At 46.1% G+C, this 18,638-nt stretch overlaps 1 protein-coding gene across 1 annotated transcript; it reads left to right on the forward strand.

Moving 5' to 3' along the window:
• The first annotated feature begins 406 nt into the window (after positions 1-406).
• Positions 407-18,398, forward strand: LOC120022032 (protein naked cuticle homolog 2-like). The gene is made up of 7 exons (XM_038965829.1): positions 407-431; positions 663-748; positions 15,990-16,050; positions 16,446-16,525; positions 16,675-16,770; positions 17,102-17,378; positions 17,525-18,398. The coding sequence occupies exons 1-7, from the start codon at positions 407-409 to the stop codon at positions 18,037-18,039; spliced, it is 1,140 nt and encodes a 379-aa protein (XP_038821757.1). The 3' UTR covers positions 18,040-18,398.
• The last annotated feature ends 240 nt before the right edge of the window (positions 18,399-18,638 follow it).

Below are 18,638 nucleotides of genomic sequence, written 5' to 3' on the forward strand. Positions count from 1 at the left end.
TTATGTTCACATGCATAGGCATATCATGCATGCGTTACATTATGACACTGTCATTTGTTATATGCACACACAATACAAATCCACAGTTAGTTTGGGGAAAATACTTTCCCCTAATGTACAGCAGGAGGTGCTGTACCCTCTATAGATTATTCGTTTCTTTTTCATATTAAATTCCGTAAATTCCCTCTGTCCATATTGCGAACACTTTCCCAAAGCATCGGTCCTCTTGTTTACCTCAACCAACTTTAGCCTATCTCAACCCTCTAATAACTTGATGGGAAAATGGATATATCGGTGCATACAGGATATAACTGTCTTTGTTGTTATCAATGGGAGATGATGAAGATGTCTTGGTCAATTCGCAAATAGATGAAGGTTCAAGGCACAAGAGGAAATACCACAAAATATGGGCAAACTCCAATCAAAACATGGTAAAACTTGGTATTTAGATTATTTTCAGAGGCTACTGTAAATCTCTTAATAACCAAAATATAACAGTATTTTCTTTCTATCTTTTATGTTTCCATTCATGCATAATTTGGATAGCCTGTAAACGCAGAGAAAATCCTGAAGGTAAGAATCACTTATTCAGAAGTATGTCTCTCAAATATAAAATGTCATGCAGGGTATAGACTATTTCTTATTTTGTTTTTGTTTTGTAGGTGGTAGTTTTGCTGCCAATGTGCTCACCTGTCAGGGAGAGTGGGAACATACTGGTCTCCACACCCACACAATCAGATTTAAGCAGGTACAGTACATTATAATACAGCTGATATATTTTACACCTGAGTTGAGATATGATTAACATTTTGGCACTTTTGCAGATTTCAGAGAGAAGGAGAGAGGGGGAGATACAGAGAGAGAGAGAGAGTGTCAAAGAGAGAGAGAGAGAGCGAGAGAGAGCGAGAGAGAGAGAGAGAGAGTGTGAGAGAGAGTAACATGCCTTTACCTCAGAAAGTCAGTTACCTCATCACAAATATCAATATCAACATCAATATCAAGTTGTCCTCTGTAGCTCCGTTGTGTAGCATCAGGATAGTGGGAAAAAGTGTATGCACGCATGACTGTAAGACGCTTTGGATAAAAGTGTGGCTTTTTTTTGGCATAGAAAAGCCTGTAAATGGATAGCAACACAGACGTGTGTCATTAGAGTGGAGAGGCTTGAACTTAGATAATGATGCTAATGAGAAACAGAATGGTGGAGTTCTGTGACGGGGCAGATGAATGGACCAAGGCCTCCTAGAGTGGGAGGGGTAAGAACCCTAATGGACATGTAAAGGTGGTTCTTTTATAAGACAGAGGGAGGTCAACTGACCATTCTCAATATTGAGTACAGGATGTTGTTGTATTAATCAATCTTTATTCCAAAATCACAACCAAAGTATGTACCATCTAGGGTTGGTAAATTGGTAAACAACAAATAACATTGAGAATTACTGTCTTGTCAGTCTTGTTAACATCCATCAATTGAATAGAGGACTGATACTGTCAGTCACCACTTTGGGCTGATATTGTGTCCACACAGGTGTTCACACTGGGGTTCACACTTTGGTTCACACTGGGGTTCAGTCAGTCTCAGCCAGGTCTGCCCCAGCCCAGGATAATAAACTAGCCAGACACGCTCCCTCCCTCCCAGTCACAGCCAAGGCAAGACAGCCACAGGATCATGGCTCACAGCCAAGCCAGGGACATGAAAGGTGTTTGGAAAGGGGCTTTTTTTCTCCCTGCTCCTTCCTTTGCTCTCTCTGTGAGAGGAGGCTGTCATGTCGGTGTGAAACGCATATGGCTGCCGTCCAGAACAGCGGGGTCTTTCAGTGCCGCCATACTGAACCTACACATCTGGTCCTGGTTTTCTGACTGCAACAGAGACAAGCTGTACTGAGAAAAAACAGTGAAAGGAACAAGGTATGGTAGGCGTAGTGTCTGGTGGTGGGTGGACGGCCCTCACATCACAGGCGGCTGGTGGCACGTTAACTGGTGAGGACGGGCTCATAATAATGGCTAGAACGGAATGAATGGAATGGTATCAAACACATCAAACACATGGGTTCCATGTGATTGATAGCATTCCATTCACTCCATTGCAGTCATTGTTATGAGCCAACCTCCCCTCAGCAGCCTCCTGTGCCTCAGATGTAGGCCTAATACTGTTAATGAGTTAATCAGGTTTGGAGAGCTGTAGGGGCATGAGAGTCCTATACAACATCATGTAACATAGTGAGTGTCCTATACAACATCATGTAACATAGTGAGTGTCCTATACAACATCATGTAACATAGTGAGTGTCCTATACAACATCATCATGTAACATAGTGAGTGTCCTATACAACATAATCATGTAACATAGTGAGTGTCCTATACACCATAATCATGTAACTGTAACGACTTTCCTCTTCTTCTGACGAGGAGTAAGAGATATCGGAACAATGTGCAGCGTGGTAAGTGTCCATTTTAATAAATAAAACTGAACACTACAAAAATACAAAATAACAAAGTGAATAAACAAACGAAAATCGAAACAGTCCCGTATGGTGCAAACACAGACACAGGAAACAACCACCCACCAAACACAAAGGAAAACAAGCTACCTAAATATGGCTCCCAATCAGAGACAACGACTGACACCTGCCTCTGATTGAGAACCATACTAGGCCAAACACATAGAAATAGAACAGAATAAAACATAGAAAAACAACATAGAATGCCCACCCCAACTTACGCTCTGACCAAACTAAAATAAAGACATAAAAAAGGAACTAAGGTCAGAACGTGACAGTACACCCCCCCCAAAGGTGCGGACTCCGGCCGCAAAACCTGAACCTATAGGGGAGGGTCAGGGTGGGCATTTACCGCGGTGGCGGCTCTGGAGCGGGACGAGGACCCCACTCCACCATAGTCTCGGCCCACTTCTGTGACACCCTAGGAGCGGCGGCCCTCGCCACCAACCCCGGATTGGAGACCCTAGTAGACTGGAGGGAGGCTTTGGCGGATCCGGACTGGCGGGCGGCTCGGGCGGCTCAGGACAGACGGGCGGCTCAGGACAGACGGGCGGCTCGGGCGGCTCAGGACAGACGGGCGGCTCGGGCGGCTCAGGACAGACGGGCTTCTCAGGCGGCTCAGGACAGACGGGCGGCTCGGGCGGCTCGGGACAGACGGGCGGCTCGGGCGGCTCGGGACAGACGGGCGGCTCGGGCGGCTCAGGACAGACGGGCGGCTCAGGCAGCTCAGGACAGACGGGCGGCTGAAGACAGACGGGCGGCTCAGGACAGACGGGCGGCTCAGGACAGACGGGCGGCTCAGGACAGACGGGCGGCTCAGGACAGACGGGCGGCTCAGGCGGCTCAGGACAGACGGGCGGCTCTGGAGGCTCCGGACTGGAGGGAGGCTCTGGAGCGTCCGGACTGGAGGAACACACAGGAGACTTGGTTCTTAGAACAGGCACAGCACTCACCAGGCTGGAGAGATCTACTGGAGGCCTGGTCCTTGGAGGAGGCACAGGATAGACCGGTCCGTGGAGGCGCACTGGAGGTCTCGAACTAAGGGCCTGAACAACCCGTCCTGGCTGGATGTTGATTTTAGCCCGGCACTTGCGGGGCGCAGGCACAGGACGCACTGGGCTGTGCAGACCCACGGGAGACACAGTGCGTAGGGCTGGTGCCATATAACACGGACCGAGGAGACGCACTGGAGACCAGATGCGCTGATCCGGCTTCATTACTCCTGGCTCGATGCCCACTCTAGCCCGGCCGATACGAGGAGCTGCAATGTAGCGCACCGGGCTACGTATGCACACTGGGGACACCGTGCGCTTCACCGCGTAACACGGTGCCTGCCCGGTCACTCTCTCTCCACGGTAAGCACGGGGAGTTGGCTCAGGTCTCCTACCTGACTTAGCCACACTCCTCGTGTGCACCCCCCCCAAGACATTTTTGGGGCTGTCTCTCGTCCCAGCCGCGCTGCCTCCTCATACCACCGCCGCTCAGCTTTCGCTGCGTCCAGCTCTGCCTTGGGACGGCGATATTCCCCAGCCTGTGCCCAGGGTCCTTCTCCGTCCAGAATCTCCTCCCATGTCCATGAGTCCAGAGATTTCTGCTGCTGCCCGATACCACGCTGCTTGGTCCTTTTTTGGTGGGTGGTTCTGTAACGACTTTCCTCTTCTTCTGACGAGGAGTAAGAGATATTGGACCAATGTGCAGCGTGGTAAGTGTCCATTTTAATAAATAAAACTGAACACTACAAAAATACAAAATAACAAAGTGAATAAACAAACGAAAATCGAAACAGTCCCGTATGGTACAGACACAGGAAACAACCACCCACCAAACACAAAGGAAAACAGGCTACCTAAATATGGCTCCCAATCAGAGACAACGACTGACACCTGCCTCTGATTGGGAAACATACTAGGCCAAACACATAGAAATAGAACAACAGAACAAAACATAGAAAAACAACATAAAATGCCCACCTCAACTCACGCTCTGACCAAACTAAAATAAAGACATAAAAAAGGAACTAAGGTCAGAATGTGACAGTAACATAGTGAGAGTCCTATACAACATAATCATGTAACATAGTGAGAGTCCTATACAACATAATCATGTAACATAGTGAGAGTCCTATACATCATCATGTAACATAGTGAGTGTCCTATTCAACATAATGTAAAATAGTGAGAGTCCTATACAACATCATGTAACATAGTGAGTGTCCTATACAACATCATGTAACATAGTGAGTGTCCTTTACAACATCATGTAACATAGTGAGTGTCCTATACAACTTCATGTAACATAGTGAGAGTTCTATACAACATCATGTAACATAGTGAGTGTCCTATACAACATCATGTAACATAGTGAGAGTTCTATACAACATAATGTAACATAGTGAGAGTCCTATACAACATAATGTAACATAGTGAGTGTCCTATACAACATCATGTAACATAGTGAGCGTCCTATACAACATCATCATGTGGCATAGTGAGTGTCCTATACAACATCATGTAACATAGTGAGAGTCCTATACAACATCATCATGTAACATAGTGAGAGTCCTATACAACATCATGTAACATAGTGAGTGTCCTATACAACATCATGTAACATAGAGAGAGTCATATACAACATCACCATGTAACATAGTGAGTGTCCTATACAACATCATCATGTGGCATAGTGAGTGTCCTATACAACATCATCATGTAACATAGTGAGTGTCCTATACAACATCATGTAACATAGAGAGAGTCATATACAACATCATCATGTAACATAGTGAGAGTCCTATACAACATCATCATGTGGCACAGTGAGTGTCCTATACAACATCATCATGTAAAATAGTGAGTGTCCTATACAACATCATGTAACATAATGAGTGTACTATACAACATCATGTAACATAGTGAGAGTCCTATACAACATCATGTAAAATAGTGAGTGTCCTATACAACATCATGTAACATAGTGAGAGTCCTATACAACATCATGTAACATAGTGAGTGTCCTATACAACATCATCATGTAACATAGTGAGTGTCCTATACAACATCATGTAACATAATGAGTGTACTATACAACATCATCATGTAACATAGTAAGAGTCCTATACAACATCATGTAACATAGTGAGTGTCCTATACAACATCATGTAACATAATGAGTGTACTATACAACATCATGTAACATAATGAGTGTACTATACAACATCATCATGTAACATAGTAAGAGTCCTATACAACATCATGTAACATAGTGAGTGTCCTTTACAACATCATGTAACATAGTGAGAGTCCTATACAACATCATTATGTAACATAGTGAGAGTCCTATACAACATCATCATGTAACATAGTGAGTGTCCTATACAACATCATGTAACATAATGAGTGTACTATACAACATCATCATGTAACATAGTAAGAGTCCTATACAACATCATGTAACATAGTGAGTGTCCTATACAACATCATGTAACATAATGAGTGTACTATACAACATCATGTAACATAGTGAGAGTCCTATACAACATCATGTAAAATAGTGAGAGTACTATACAACATCATCATGTAACATAGTAAGAGTCCTATACAACATCATGTAACATAGTGAGTGTCCTTTACAACATCATGTAACATAGTGAGTGTCCTATACAACATCATGTAACATAATGAGTGTACTATACAACATCATCATGTAACATAGTAAGAGTCCTATACAACATCATGTAACATAGTGAGTGTCCTTTACAACATCATGTAACATAGTGAGAGTCCTATACAACATCATTATGTAACATAGTGAGAGTCCTATACAACATCATGTAACATAGTGAGAGTCCTATACAACATCATGTAACATAATGAGTGTACTATACAACATCATCATGTAACATAGTAAGAGTCCTATACAACATCATGTAACATAGTGAGTGTCCTTTACAACATCATGTAACATAGTGAGAGTCCTATACAACATCATGTAACATAGTGAGTGTCCTATACAACATCATCATGTAACATAGTGAGAGTTCTATACAACATCATGTAACATAGTGAATGTCCTTTACAACATCATGTAACCTAGTGAGAGTTCTATACAACATCATGTAACATAGTGAGTGTCCGAAACAACATAATGTAAAATAGTGAGAGTTCTATACAACATCATGTAACGTAGTGAGTGTCCGAAACAACATAATGTAAAATAGTGAGAGTCCTATACAACATCATCATGTAGCATAGTGAGAATCCTATACAACATCATCATGTAGCATAGTGAGAGTCCTATACAACATCATGTAACATAGTGAGTATCCTATACAACATCATGTAACATAGTGAGTGTCCTATACAACATCATGTAACATAGTGAGTGTCCTATACAACATCATGTAACGTAGTGAGTGTCCTATACAACATCATGTAACATAGTGAGTGTCCTATACAACATCATGTAACATAGTGAGTGTCCTATACAACATCATGTAACATAGTGAGAGTCCTATACAACATCATGTAACATAGTGAGAGTCCTATACAACATCATCATGTAACATAGTGAGAGTCCTATACAACATCATGTAACATAGTGAGTGTCCTATACAACATCATGTAACATAGTGAGTGTCCTATTCAACATCATCATGTAACATAGTGAGAGTCCTATACAACATCATGTAACATAGTGAGTGTCCTATACAACATCATGTAACATAGTGAGAGTCCTATACAACATCATCATGTAACATAGTGAGAGTCCTATACAACATAATGTAACATAGTGAGAGTCCTATACAACATCATGTAACATAGTGAGAGTCCTATACAACATCATGTAACATAGTGAGAGTCCTATACAACATCATGTAACATAGTGAGTGTCCTATACAACATCATCATGTAGCATAGTGAGTGTCCTATACAACATCATGTAACATAGTGAGAGTTCTATACAACATCATGTAACATAGTGAGAGTCCTATACAACATCATGTAACATAGTGAGAGTCCTATACAACATCATCATGTAAAATAGTGAGAGTCCTATACAACATCATCATGTAGCATAGTGAGTGTCCTATACAACATCATCATGTAAAATAGTGAGTGTCCTATACAACATCATCATGTAAAATAGTGAGAGTGTCACGTTCCTGACCTGTTTTCTGTTATTTTGTATGTGTTAGTCGGTCAGTGCGTGAGTTTGGGTGGGCAGTCTATGTTATGTGTTTCGTGTTGGTTAATGGGTGACCTGATATGGTTCTCAATTAGAGGCAGGTGGTTTTCATTTCCTCTGATTGAGAGCCATATTAAGGTAGGTGTTTTCACATTGTTTGTTGTGGGTGGTTGTCTCCTGTGTCAGTGTATGTTACGCCACACGGGACTGTTTCGGTTTGTTTGTTCGTTCGGTTTATGTAGTCTGTTCCTGTTTCATGCGTTCTTCGTGTCATGTAAATTCTTATGTTCAGGTGCGTCTGCGTCGTTTGTTGTTTTGTAGTTTGTTAAAGTGTTTTCGTGTTTTTTCGTCTTTACTTTAATAAATCATGTCATATCACGACGCTGCATTTTGGTTCAATCCCTGCTCCTCCTCTTCGGATGAAGAGGAGGAGGAATACCGTTACAGAACCACCCACCGAACCAGAACCAAGCAGCGTGAATTCGAGCAGTGGCCTGCTACACAGGATTATTGGAGTTGGGAGGAAATATTGGACGGAAAAGGTCCATGGGCACAGCCGGGAGAATATCGCCGTCCCAAAGCTGAGCTGGAGGCAGCGAAAGCAGAGAGGCGGCGATATGAGGAGGCAGCAAGGAGACGTGGCTGGAAGCCGGAGAATCAAGCTCAAGACCGGAGTTATGAAGGTACGCGGCTAGCACGGAAGCCCGTGAAGAAACCCCAAAAATTTATTGGGGGGGGGGGGGGGGGCTAAGAGGTAGTGGGCCAAGGGCAGGTAGGAGACCTGCGCCCACTTCTCAGGCTAACCGTGGAGAGCGGGAGTACGGGCAGACACCGTGTTACGCAGTAGAGCGCACGGTGTCTCCTGTACGTGTGCATAGCCCGGTGCGGGTTATTCCACCTCCCCGCACTGGCAGGGCTAGATTGAGTATTGAGCCGGATGTCATGAAGCCGGCCCTACATATCTGGCCACCAGTGCGTCTCCTCGGGCTGGCTTACATGGCACCAGCCTTACGCATGGTGTCCCCGGTTCGCCTACATAGCCCGGTGCGGGTTATTCCACCTCCCCGCACTGGTCGGGCGACGGGGAGCATTCAGCCAGGTAAGGTTGGGCAGGCTCAATGCTCAAGGGAGCCAGTAAGCCTGCACGGTCCGGTATTTCCGGCGCCACCTCCCCGCCCCAGCCCAGTACCACCAGTGCCTACACCACGCACCAGGCTTCCAGTGCGTTTCCAGAGCCCTGTTCCTCCTCCACGCACTCTCCCTATGGTGCGTGTCTCCAGCCCAGTGCCTCCAGTTCCGGCACCACGCACAAAGCCACCTGTGCGTCTCCAGAGTCCTGTACGCACTGTTCCTTCTCCCCGCACTCATTCTGAGGTGCGTGCTCTCAGCCCGGTACCACCAGTCCCGGTACCACGCACCAGTCCTATAGTGCGCTTTGAGAACTCAGTGTGTCCTGTTACCGCTCCCCGCACTAGCCTTGAGGTGCGTGTCTCCAGTCCGGTACCACCAGTTCCGGTACCACGCACCAGGCCTACAGTGCGTCTCAGCCGGTCAGAGTCTGCCGTCTGCCCAGCGGCGCCTGAACTGCCCGTCTGCCCAGCGGCGCCTGAACTGCCCGTCTGCCAAGCAGCGCCTGAACTGCCCGTCTGCCAAGCGGCGCCTGAACTGCCCGTCTGCCAAGCGGCGCCTGAACTGCCCGTCTGCCAAGCGGCGCCTGAACTGCCCGTCTGCCAAGCGGCGCCTGAACTGCCCGTCTGTATTGAGCCTTCAAAGCCGCCCGTCTGCCATGAGCCTGCAAAGCCGCCCGTCTGCCATGAGCCTACAGAGCCGTCCGCCAGACAGGAGCCGCTAGAGCCGTCCGCCAGACAGGAGCCGCTAGAGCCGTCCGCCAGACAGGAGCCGCTAGAGCCGTCCGCCAGACAGGAGCCGCTAGAGCCTTCCGCCAGACAGGAGCCGCTAGAGCCTTCCGCCAGACCGGATCAGCCAGAGCCTTCCGCCAGACCGGATCAGCCAGAGCCTTCCGCCAGACCGGATCAGCCAGAGCCTTCCGCCAGACCGGATCAGCCAGAGCCTTCCGCCAGACCGGATCAGCCAGAGCCTTCCGCCAGACCGGATCAGCCAGAGCCTTCCGCCAGACCGGATCAGCCAGAGCCGTCAGCCAGCCATGAGCGTCCAGAGCCGTCAGCCAGCCATGAGCGTCCAGAGCCGTCAGCGAGCCATGAGCGTCCAGAGCCGTCAGCGAGCCATGAGCGTCCAGAGCCGTCAGCGAGCCATGAGCGTCCAGAGCCGTCAGCGAGCCATGAGCGTCCAGAGCCGTCAGCGAGCCATGAGCGTCCAGAGCCGTCAGCGAGCCATGAGCGTCCAGAGCCGTCAGCGAGCCATGAGCGTCCAGAGCCGTCAGCCAGCCAGGATCCGCCAGAGCCAGCCAGCCAGGATCCGCCAGAGCCAGCCAGCCAGGATCCGCCAGAGCCAGCCAGCCAGGATCCGCCAGAGCCAGCCAGCCAGGATCCGCCAGAGCCAGCCAACCAGGATCCGCCAGAGCCAGCCATCCAGAACTGCCCCTCAGTCCGGAGCTGCCCTTCAGTCCGGAGTTGCCCCTCTATCCTGAGCTACCTCTCTATCCTGAGCTACCTCTCTATCCTGACCTACCTCTCTATCCTGATCTACCTCTCTATCCTGATCTACCTCTCTGTCCTGAGCTACCTTATCCCGGTGCTGCCCCTTATCTCGACGGTACCCTTTAAATTAAGTGGGTGGAATAGGAGGGTGGTCATTCAGAGGGGAATACGGAAGCTGGGATTGACTATGGTGGGGTGGGGACCTCGCCCAGAGCCTGAGCCACCACCGTGGTCAGATGCCCACCCAGACCCTCCCCTAGACTTTTGGTGGTGCGTCCGGAGTACGCACCTTGAGGGGGGGGTTATGTCACGTTCCTGACCTGTTTTCTGTTATTTTGTATGTGTTAGTCGGTCAGGGCGTGAGTTTGGGTGGGCAGTCTATGTTATGTGTTTCGTGTTGGTTAATGGGTGACCTGATATGGTTCTCAATTAGAGGCAGGTGGTTTTCATTTCCTCTGATTGAGAGCCATATTAAGGTAGGTGTTTTCACATTGTTTGTTGTGGGTGGTTGTCTCCTGTGTCAGTGTATGTTACGCCACACGGGACTGTTTCGGTTTGTTTGTTCGTTCGGTTTATGTAGTCTGTTCCTGTTTCATGCGTTCTTCGTGTCATGTAAATTCTTATGTTCAGGTGCGTCTGCGTCGTTTGTTGTTTTGTAGTTTGTTAAAGTGTTTTCGTGTTTTTTCGTCTTTACTTTAATAAATCATGTCATATCACGACGCTGCATTTTGGTTCAATCCCTGCTCCTCCTCTTCGGATGAAGAGGAGGAGGAATACCGTTACAGAGAGTCCTATACAACATCATGTAACATAGTGAGTGTCCTATACAACATCATGTAACATAGTGAGTGTCCTATACAACATCATCATGTAAAATAGTGAGAGTCCTATACAACATCATCCTGTAAAATAGTGAGAGTCCTATACAACATCATGTAACATAGTGAGTGTCCTATACAACATCATGTAAAATAGTGAGTGTCCTATACAACATCATGTAACATAGTGAGAGTCCTATACAACATCATGTAACATAGTGAGTGTCCTATACAACATCATCATGTAACATAGTGAGAGTCCTATACAACATCATGTAAAATAGTGAGAGTCCTATACAACATCATGTAACATAGTGAGAGTCCTATACAACATCATGTAAAATAGTGAGAGTCCTATACAACATCATGTAACATAGTGAGTGTCCTATACAACATCATCATGTAAAATAGTGAGTGTCCTATACAACATCATCATGTAAAATAGTGAGTGTCCTATACAACATCATCATGTAAAATAGTGAGTGTCCTATACAACATCATGTAACATAGTGAGAGTCCTATACAACATCATCATGTAAAATAGTGAGAGTCCTATACAACAACATGCTCATAACTCTTATTTAACTGTGTGACCCCTCACTGTCTCACTCACATATTTTTGATGTTTTCTTTTCACTCTCGTAATCATCTCTCAACACTTGGAAAGACCCATTGGAGCCATGCTGAATGCCAGCTGCAGGGACATTTTTAACTCATTGTGGTGGTGAGGAGGTGTTAATGAAGTGTTGGTCTATGTTGCTGCCTCTCTGGAGCCTGTAATTAGGAAAGAGAGGCAGAGTCTGCCAGGTTCCTGTAATGAGACCAACATCCACCATGTCTTTTTAATGGCAAATCAGTTGTTTCTGTGATTCTGTTTTCCAGCCCCACCATTAACTGCTCCATGACACCATTGCTTATGTAACTGTCAGCAGGGGCCTACAGTTTGTAGTGAACTATCAGTTATTTTCCTGGGCACTTCATACGTGTGCCTGGCTGTCTGAGCTTATCTTCATGATTTGTCCTCTTTTCAGTAAGGAAGCTTGATTCTAATGTCAATTATAAGGTCACATTAAACTGCAACATCCCGGTTGTGTTGCAGCAGAATCTAATAAGCGAACTGTCTCTCCTTGATTGTAGAGTGAGATATTTCACTATTTCGTTTCACCGATGTTTCGGCTGTGATGCCTCCATCTGTGTGTCCAGGGCGTGCATGAGCGTGCGTGTGTGCGTGCATGTGTGTTTTGTATAGAGTGTGTGCTGCGGGCACTGGTTCTAGACTTTCCTCTCTTCAGAAAGAGTAACATATTTACCATGCATGAATTGAAAATAAACAGCAGCCATGTTTTGGAGTGAGGCCCTACTGCCTTTACTATAAGGTGTCTGATCTCAGCAGCTACTGATTGTGATGTGTTCTTCCATTCTGTACTGGTTCTACTCCGTTTTCAAAAGTCATGTGATACAATGTTTGCAGAAAGACCTATAGGATGTGTAATCCTTATTTCAAACAGGATTTTAAACAATTTCAGACTCACCTCAATTTTGACATACGGTATCTGTCCAATTACAGTAACTCAGGCTGGAGTGCTGAAAACATCACCTGATGGATTAACAAAGGCACATTTGATTATCAAATCTGTTTGTCCAAATCAGGTCTGGATCATGTACAGATATGGGAGCCAGAGATTAGAATGTACAAACACTAACAAAGTTAGAGGAGAAACCAACCATATTGGGTAGCAGTTTACATCACAGTATGTCCAGTATGTATGGATTTGTAACTGCAGTGTTGAAGAACTGGACCAGTCGTTCTGTTGTGTTTGAAGAGGCCCACTGGGCACACACTGGTTGAATCAACGTTGTTTCCATGTCATTTCAATGAGATTAAGTTGAACCAACATGGAATAGACATTGAATTTACTTCTGTGCCCAGTGGTGGGAATCTTCCTTCCAACCCTACTCGTATTGTTTCTGTCCTGTTTGTTGCCCCAGAGGTTTCGATTCATTATTCTATCGGCTGTAGACTGTTCAGACTCTGGACTCTGTGATCATATTTGGACTGAGATCGCCTCCCAGAATATTCCAGCTCTGAGCCAGGGAAGCTGGTTTTCCCAAACACAGATTGGATCGTTTGGGTGTCTTTCTCCCCCTTTCATGTTTGGTTACTTGGAGAACCTTCAAGTGATTTTGGAAACCACCCTGTTTGCTGGGCTGTTAGCTCAGACAGAAGACTAGAGAGAGAGAGAGAGAGAGAGAGAGAGAGAGAGAGAGAGAGAGAGAGAGAGAGAGAGAGAGAGAGAGAGAGAGAGAGAGAGAGAGAGAGAGAGAGAGAGAGAGAGAGAGAGAGAGAGAGAGAGAGAGAGAGAGAGAGAGAGAGAGAGAGAGAGAGAGAGAGAGAGAGAGAGAGAGAGAGAGAGAGAGAGAGAGAGAGAGAGAGAGAGAGAGAGAGAGAGAGAGAGAGAGAGAGAGAGAAAATGAAAAAGAAACCATGGTTCATCATGTCATTGAGTGGTGAGAACACTTCGACATCTCTACGCACAATGATCTGAAATTTCCCAATGCTTTGCTCCCTGAAGGCCAACAGACCAGATTGGCGAGTTGGAGAGAGGCCCGATTCTATAGCTAGCTAGCTAAGTTCTGGAGGTTAGAGAGGCATTTTCTTCCTGTGAAATTAGCTCTATGTTTCAGCAGCCAAACCACCCATACAGGCTCTGACTCCAGAATTTCCTCACCCAACTACAGCTCAACATCCAAATCCCTCCCTCTGTTCCCCGCCTCCAGAAATCTCTCACATCTGGTTTCTGTGAGCAAGGCCAGGCCTCTGAAAATGAGCACTTCTTAATGGTTATTCTGTGCCTGAGTCTGATATCAACCCTTAACCCCTTTACATTTTTTGTATATCAACTTCTAATACTTGTATATCAACTGTATACCAACTTTCAGTTATTTATCTTCCTATTTTGTATATAGAAGCCGATTCACATAAACTCCTGCGATGAAGCAACCATCCTTCCCCATGCAGCCCCACCCCCATACGATCAACCACATATTCAGGTATTGGTTAACAGGAAGAGAGATGATCAACCACCTATCCAGGTATTGGTTGACAGGAAGAGAGTTTGTTCAAACAAAGCCCTGCACTGTTCTCTTCCCAGGGCTCTGGGTTTGACTCTAACTAATGGGAGTCTAACTAATGGGAGTGAGAGAGGGGGGGCTACGGGACAGGATGCAAAAATTGGTGACACCCAGTTCATCTGGGGTAGGTTTACCCCCCCCCCCCCCCCCCCCTTTCGGTCAGTAACCCTACCCCAGATAAAAGGGCCCGTAGCAGGCAGAGCGTGGCGGCCGATGGCAGGAGTTTGGCTGGGATGCTGGGATGCTGGGTGAAGCCATCAGCAGCCAGGGTTATCTGTCAGCATCGTCCTCTCAGACTCCACAGGCTCTTTGTTACTCTGTTGCTGTGGGCGACTGAGTGCTGTTCGGACTGTCTATGGTGGAGAGAGTCAGACGCACAGATCCAATGTTTTGGTGCTTTCACTGTCATTTTTTTGATGGATTTCTGACTTGTTGCAACAGAGGGTTGGATATCATATGCTCAGATCTTGATAGGTCTTGCTAACACATGCAAAATGCTCTGCACCGTTCAAGGGAACACCTAGTTTCAAAGTGTAGGTACTCGCCAAGCAAGAAGTACCCAGTGGAATTAATTGAAGCTAATATCCATCTTGAGCATAAATAGGTTGTAGTCTCAGCAGGTTCATGAACATAGTCTGTACATTTACCATGTGTTATTGTTTCCATATGAGACGCTCAGTTCTACTCATATATGGGAACTCGGTGGGTGATATTACTTTATTACCAAGAGTGACTTAATGGATCTACTTTTACTGGATAGAGTGATGTCACAGCTGGCATGGCCAGGGCATGACTGCCTGCCTGCTCTTACAGTAAATTCACCCTGATAGGTTCTACCTTTCTCCCGTGCAATATTCCATCTCTGCTTTATACTAGAATAAAATAAAATAATATAGAATAAAACACCTAGAATAGAATAGAAAGTTGTCTTCTGCTTCTTCTGGATATTTACATTTGATTCTGAGGTAGATTTGAGCAAATGTCAGCCATTTTTGGACTCTGATATCAGAAGTAGCTCTTCATATGTTAGGAAAATAGACCCTGACAGATTATATCTCTCAGTAAGGCCAGATTAGAAACAGGAGACAAACAGCCCACTGGGCACAGATGTCAATTCAATGTCTATTCCACGTTGGTTCAACGTCATGATTCAACCAGTGTGTGCCAAGTGGGAGAGAAGATCAGTCATCTGTCTGCGGCTCCTGTGTTCAGGGTGGTGACGTCTTGACCTTCTGTTCCCCATTCTGTCCCATGTGACAAGGTTCCGGGGTTCTACGCTGACCCTCAGCACCTCAGCTGTAGAACACACTCTGTCTCATTGAGTGGAGGAGATCAGGGGTCAGATTAGAAGCTCAGATTTCATCCCAAAGGGGAAATGAATCACTACTGGTACTCTACTAGTTACTTGTATATCTAATTTGTGTGTGTGTGTGTGCATGTGTGTATTTAGAGGCGGATGTGCTGTGTCTGCATTACATCTGATTAGTGGTAGAACACATTATACATTCATATCGCTTTATTGAATTTATCAGAAGTTGAGGTGTGATGCTGGTTCTCACAGTATTACTTACCCAGATGATGACAAACAATAGGCCCCCAGATGATCAAAGATTTCCTGCTCTCACATCTCTGAGTCACTTATTGCTTTGTTCTCCCTCTCTCTATTCCTACCCCACTTCTGTAATGTTTCCTCTCCTAATTCTCACTTGGTCCATCCCTCCTCTCCCTCTTTTTCCAGGAGTTGTGCAGAAGGGACGTGAAGGATGAGCAGGTCCTGAACCATAAGTGCCCCCTACAGGGTGAGAAGAGAAAGACAGCTCAGTGGATCAGGCTGATTACATTTACATTTACATTTAAGTCATTTAGCAGACGCTCTTATCCAGAGCGACTTACAAACTGATCACATTACTGTTGCACTGATTCAAATCTAGCATGCATCATAAACTTAACATCATACTCAATGATTAATATGTTTGATTCAGTATGATTCATATCTTTACTAAGCATACCCCTTTCTTGTCTGGGAAAAGGGACATTTGTTTTATATTTGTACGCAAATTCCTTAAACCTGGGATACTATGTGTGTATTATCGTCTGTAAACAGCAAATACCCATTCAATGAGAACGTGATAGATTGAGTCGACACAAGCTTTCCCAGCCCAAGGCTAATGAGAATGTTGTGTGTTTTTCACAGTGGTACTGCCACCAGAGGAGAGGGAGAGCTCCATCCACGTTCCATTCAGACAGCCCAGGAAGAGAAACAGCCATGTTGATGTGAGCTTCAAAAAGACAATCTATATAGAATCTATGTAGATAACATAGTAGTTTATTACTGCTATATACAGTAAAGCAAGTGTTTGTTTGATGAGCATAATATGGTACAATTGTGTTTGTTCATCCGTTGTGTTTGTTAATTTTTACAGGACACAGAGTGCACCGTGGTGTTGGAGGATGACACTCGGCAAGAGAGGGTTTTTACACTGTATCACTTTGACAACAGCGGTAAAGTCACCAAGCAGGTACAGCAGCTTCACACGCCCACAACAAGCAACTGTTGCACATAATACTCTTTCTCTTTAGATTAAGATAACTCTGCTGCCCTGCTAATGGTGCGTGTGTGTGTGTGTGTGTGTGTGTGTGTGTGTGTGTGTGTGTGTGTGTGTGTGTGTGTGTGTGTGTGTGTGTGTGTGTGTGTGTGTGTGTGTGTGTGTGTGTGTGTGTGTGTGTGTGTGTGTGTTGGTGTGTATGATGATGTGTTTGTGTGTGTATGATGATGTGCATGTGTGTGTGTGATGATGTGTGTGCGCGTGTATGTGCCTGGGTGAACAATGATGTGCCTGTGTGTTACAGGATATGTGCAGTCTCATGCAGTCCATCTATGAGGTGGTTGAAGCGTCGGCCAAGCAGCCGTCCTGTAGCAGCACAGCCCTGAAGGTCAAGCTGGTGGTAGGCCCCTCCAGCAGCTCTGGCCGGGGCTCTAGAACAGGTGACAGAATGGAGGTCCAGCAGGAGGAGGCTGGGAGCCCAGAGAGGATTTTTCACTGTGTGGATGAAAACACAGAACGCAGGAATCACTACTTAGACCTAGCTGGGATAGAGAACTATTCCTCCAAGTTTGACAATGCAGGTAGGTACACAATGACAATTTTCAGCACTTTTGAGGCACAGATCATTAAAGTCAACATGTTTTTACTGAAAATACACCAAAGATGAATGACATTCAACAAAGAGAAATGGCAACATAACATGATGTTTGTTGTCCATCCTCTGCAGACGCCCCGTCTCAGGAGCCCAGAGTGGACACACGCTCAGCCCAGCAGCACCGCTCAGTGTTGGTAGGGGAGAACTGCGGTGCAACTGAGTCCAGAGGTAGGGGCCTCTCCTTCAACAGGTCTCTCAGGGGCCACGTCAAGGCAGTGGGGGGAGACAGAGGAGGTGGAGGAAGAGGAGGAGGGGGAGGACGTGGGGGTAAATCAAGCAAGCTCCATGGCCACCAGCCCTCCATGTGGTGCCACTCCTCCCAGCCACACTCCCAGCCCCAACTCCCCTTACAGCACAGCCACAGTAAGAGGCTTCGCTCCAGGGCCAGAGAAGCTGGGTCCCCCTCCAGAACCCTCCACCACCTACACCAGCCTGCTTCTCAAGCTCAGCCAGGGGGAGAGAGGGAGATGCTGCCCAGCCTGCCTGCATCGTCTGGGGGCTTGGTCCCCCTGGCTCAGAGGCATGAGCACCACCACGAGCACCATCACCACCACCACCATCACTACCACTACCACCCCCCGGCATGACTGCAGTCTGCACTCCACTCAGGGATACAGAGACTGAGAGAAACACCTCCCTGTGGTTTAGCCTATAGCTAGGGCCCTGAGCCATTCCTGGTCAGGTCAGGTGGGCCTTAGATATAGTATAAAGCTGTGGGACACCACCATTCTCCATGCTAAGGAGTAATAGCAACTCCGTACAAAAATGAACTGTTATGCCCTGTATTGATAACTGAGTTTCATGTTGAATGTGCCATGTTGAATATGCTACTCACCTTTGGAAGCCCTCTAAACGGATGTTTCTTCTCAGGTTTCTATAGTGGAGGCTGCTGAGGGGAGAACAGCTCATAATAATGGCCGGAATGGAGCAAATGGAATGGCATCAAAGACCTGGAAACCATGTGTTTGATATATTTGATACCATTCCACTGAATTCGCTCCAGTTATTACCACAAGCCCGTTCTCCCCAATTAAGGTGCCACCAACCTCCTGTGATTACAACTTACATTTAATATAATTAATAAATACCTTCATTAAGGCAAAGATTTAAACAGTTACATCCCTGTATTAGAGTTTATGCAGTATGTTTTGTATTGTCTGTATTTTGATGTATTAAAGCATGATCA

The sequence above is a fragment of the Salvelinus namaycush genome, chromosome 27 (assembly GCF_016432855.1).
Source record: "Salvelinus namaycush isolate Seneca chromosome 27, SaNama_1.0, whole genome shotgun sequence".
Classification (NCBI taxonomy): domain Eukaryota; kingdom Metazoa; phylum Chordata; class Actinopteri; order Salmoniformes; family Salmonidae; genus Salvelinus; species Salvelinus namaycush.

Coding starts and splice junctions, on each gene's coding strand:
- LOC120022032 (XM_038965829.1), top strand. CDS start 407: ATGGGCAAACTCCAATCAAAACATG. Junction 16,051..16,445: donor CCATAAGTGCCCCCTACAGG/GTGAGAAGAGAA, acceptor TGTTTTTCACAG/TGGTACTGCCACCAGAGGAG. Junction 16,771..17,101: donor GCGGTAAAGTCACCAAGCAG/GTACAGCAGCTT, acceptor TGTGTGTTACAG/GATATGTGCAGTCTCATGCA.